We start from the raw sequence: 4,068 nt of genomic DNA on the forward strand, positions 1-4,068 counted from the left end.
TTTTAAAGAGAAAGTTTCCCTCATTTACTATTTGGTTACTCAAAGGTATAGGTTCTTTAGAAAAGTTAACACGGGCTGGACGCGGTGGCTCGCACCTGTAATCCCATCACTTTGGAAGGCAGAGGCAGGTGGATCACCTGAGATCAGGAGGTGGAGACCAGCCTGGCCGACATGGTGGAAACCCATCTCTACTAAAAATATACAAATTAGCCGGGTGTGGTGGTACATGCCTGTAATCCCAGCTACTTGGGAGGCTGAGGCAGGAGAATTGTTTGAACCTGAGAGGCAGAGGTTGCAGTGAACCGAGATCATGCCTTTGCACTCCAGTCTCTATTAATTTTGTTTTTCATATTTTAGAACCACAGGCTTTTTTTTTTTTTTTTTAGTCTCAAACATTTCATAAGTAGTGTGCTATGGTGCTAGTAGCTAAAACATCTCTGCCTACAGGGACTGGAAGTAGGAAAACAAGGAGGCAGGGCCACTGGTGACCAGAAATTTGCACACCAGGACCAAAGGGTATTTGTCCTCAGCTCCAGCAGAATTTCTTTTTTTCTCTGAAACCATGAAAGGTTCTTCTAATGCAAAAGAAAAAAAATCTGTCACATCTAAGGACCTTGAAAAGTTTTGTTTCCCTTGAGGAATTTGATATGCTTTTTCCTTATCATTTAGAAACATCAGTGTGTAGTCTGTTTTCCCAGTTTGCAATGCGCCCGGTTTCAAGCCAAAATTTCTGTTTAATTTTGGAACAATAGGAACTCCTGATCAGCACATCTAAAGTTTTCTTTGATCTTGATCTTCCATACCCGTTACTGCCTTTTATTTAATTTTACATTTCCTTTTGATTATATATCTTCCAAGCTGATTAAAATTTTCTACTAGCCAAAAGGAGTTTGAGTGAACAAAAATATTTACAGAGCCATCAGCCATCTACGAGAATACCTTTTTCTTGGCATTCCACACACTGCCGGGAGTTATTTGAAAAACCTTTACTGATGTAATAAGCCAAAAATGGTTTCTCATTGGGGTTTTATTTTGTATTTCTAAGATTACTGGTGAGAGTGAGCATTTTCCCGTATTTGTTAACCAGGTTTAAAACTGTTTGATTGGGACGTGGCTTATACAGGGACGAGTGCAGTTAATCCGACTGAAAGACAAATGAAACCCAGGAATATCTGGTTCTTACATTTTAGCTTTGACTCCGCCCCTGGGTCCCCTCACCCACCCCGACCCCAAGCAAGCCCTTTGTGTCAACTGTCAGGGAATGGGATCTCAGTCCGAAAAGCTGGCAGAATACCGTATTGCCCCCAAATATGTGTATTATGCTTATCTCCGGTGTCTGATTGCAATGTTTACGGGAAAGAGTTCCTGAATCCTAACCAAACCTGAGGCACTGGCCGTCGCCGTGAGTCTTTCCGCAGGCGCGGCCTCTGACACTCGACCTTCGATTGGCCCGCCTGGTCCCGCAGGAGTCGGGGTGACGCCGGCCAGCCCAGCGCGGACGATGAGAGCGAGGAGTGGCTGCCTCTGCCTTTCTCTCTCCTCACTTTTTTTTTAGCCATAGCTATGGTTACCACGTTTCTCTCCGCCTCCCTCCACCTACCAAGAAAACGACTGACCATTGGCTGTCTTTCACCAAGGCGGTAAGTCATTGGTCTCTGGTGGGACCGGGCGCTGCCCCCTTCCCCTGTCTCCTGGGTCTCTGAAGGAGCCCAGGAAGGAGGTTCCGCTGGTGCCGCCGGGTCAGGCGCTGACGGGACCGGGCTGCGGCAATCGTTAGCGGGTCATGTCGGCCGCCCAGGGCTGGGACAGGAACCGCCGGAGGGGAGGAGGCGCCGCCGGCGCTAGTGGCGGAGGTAGCGGGGCCGGCGGGGGCAGCGGGGGCAGCGGGGGTCGGGGGACTGGCCAGCTCAACCGCTTCGTGCAACTCTCCGGGCGGCCGCACCTGCCAGGTGAGTCTTGGGACAGGGTCCTGACCGCTTGCGGGCGCGGCGGGCGGGAAGGTGACTGCTACCTTTTCTTTTTCTCCCTGGCTTTCTTTTCCTTAGGAGAAAAGGCAGGCCCCACGCATAGCAGAGGGACTGGGGATCAGAGAAAAGGGAAGGTGTCTTTGAGGTCAGGGAGGGAACAGGAGCACAGCGAAGAAAAGTATCTTTGCTCTGTTGAAAGCTCTGTACTGAGAGTTCTGTTTTCTTTTCAAAGGAGAGGCCACTGTCTCATTGACATTTCCAAATGTTTCGGTTACTCGGTTCCGAATCTCTTCCCCTTCCGCAGTTTGATCTTGTAAATGAAAGACATTGGCGCCTAGCTGTGGGAAATTATTTCAAAAAGGGTGCCAAGTTAAGGAGAGAAGAGAGAAGCGCATTCCAAGGAGTGATTTTGTAGAAACTACCCGGGGTGTGTGTGTAAGAGGCATTCTGAAATAGAAGAAAGGGGTGGGGGAGTGTTGGTTGGGGAGTGTATGGGAAAGAACCTACAGGATTAGGGAAAACTAGTTGAATTATTATTATTTTGGAATGTCCAGAGACAGAATGGATAATAGGGTCTAGGTTTTAGGGGAGAAAGTGAAGATCAAAAATATACTCAGTGACAAAATTATGCTGTGTTTACGATATAAAAACAACTAAGAATTGGAAAAATGTACCCAATACAATTATTTCACATTTTGGTCTACAGTGCTGTAGTCTTGAGTTCAGATGCTTTTGAAAACAAAACAAAATCAAGTGGATATGTATGTGTAGACAAGTTTAAAGAGGTACATTTGTAATCGAATATTCAATCTAGTAGAAGGAAGGTAGGGAATTAAATAATGCACAGAATGTCAAATATCCCACTGGGCAAGCCTGTTTTTACTATGAAAAGAACTATCAGGAATGATGTGTTAATTATTCATCGTGCTTTTTTGTGAATAATATTGATTATATTAGTGATATGTTTGTTTAGCTGATGAGTTTTGAGAACATGATGGATTTTTTTGAATTGTACTTATGACTGTGCCTTATACTTCTAAGTAGTCAAAAATTATTATTTGATTAAATTGAAGGTGACAAAGGGAATTTAGCACATTTAATGAGACAATTGCTTATGTTTGTGATGAGGTTATTGATGTGTGCTAGAAACGTACATTACACCATTTATATGCGCCATTAAAATTAAATAGAGGCATTTGTAAGTAATCATATAATATACCAGAAATTGGGTTTGAGATGTTAATATCAGACTGGGCACCCTAGAATTTCCAAATATACGATCCTTAACATGAAAAAGAAAAAAGAAGCAATCTTTTTTCTTACTCCCAATTAACAATACAAACTTAGATTTTTGTGTATTGACAGCTTAGAAGATGGATCTTTTAGCAAGCACTGTCACCAGTTTGCCCTCTACTACCGTAATCTTTAGGTCTTTGATCACGGATTAATTATACCATGGGCTTCATGTAGGCATTCCTAGTTTCCTAGAACCTGGTTGGTGCACCTCCTCACTGCCACCACGTGATGGCAGTGGAAGCCATGATTTCTGCTAAGGGGCTTCAGTGTGGAGCTATTTCTGCATTCCCTTAGCACACAAGACCAAGAACGGCCATTTATCCGGAGGTAAAGATAAACGTGTCTAAACTGTGAAAATTTGTAAAGTGGGGTCATCAGTCTCTTTTTTCTGCTTCCCTTTTCTCTTGACTGACACTTCATTGCTCCTTTACTCATTCTCAAAACTGGGACACATCTGATATCTCAGTGTATTATATAGTTTGAAATTCTTTCATACCAATTCTTTATTCTCCTAGGTATTGCATTTTAAGCCTCTCCCTTTTCTTGTATTTTGATAGATTTTAAAAGATTTTAGGTGATGGGGAGGAGTAGGATGTCTAGGCTTGGTTGACGGGCCTTGGAGATAAAACCTTTTTTAAAAAAAATTAATTAATTTATTTATTGAGATGGAGTCTCGCTCTGTCCTCCAGGCTGGAGTGCAGTGTCGCCATCTCGGCTCACTGCAACCTCCGCTTCCTGGGTTCAAGCAATTCTCCTGCCTCAGCCTCCTGAGTAGCTGAAATTACAGGCACCCACCACCACGCCC

The 4,068-nt window shown here is 44.1% G+C and overlaps 1 protein-coding gene across 2 annotated transcripts in view; it reads left to right on the forward strand.

Moving 5' to 3' along the window:
* The first annotated feature begins 1,648 nt into the window (after window positions 1-1,648).
* KLHDC10 (kelch domain containing 10) overlaps window positions 1,649-4,068 on the forward strand; it is a 58,350-nt gene continuing 55,930 nt past the window's right edge. The window contains exon 1 of one of the 2 annotated variants that reach the window (XM_011939596.1): window positions 1,649-1,949. In XM_011939596.1, coding sequence (XP_011794986.1) covers window positions 1,784-1,949 — 166 coding nt within the window. In that variant the 5' untranslated portion in view covers window positions 1,649-1,783. The remainder of the gene's footprint in view (window positions 1,950-4,068) is intronic. The other variant, XM_011939597.1, reaches the window with a different exon arrangement.

Source organism: Colobus angolensis, unplaced genomic scaffold (assembly GCF_000951035.1).
Source record: "Colobus angolensis palliatus isolate OR3802 unplaced genomic scaffold, Cang.pa_1.0 Scaffold182, whole genome shotgun sequence".
Classification (NCBI taxonomy): Eukaryota; Metazoa; Chordata; class Mammalia; order Primates; family Cercopithecidae; genus Colobus; species Colobus angolensis.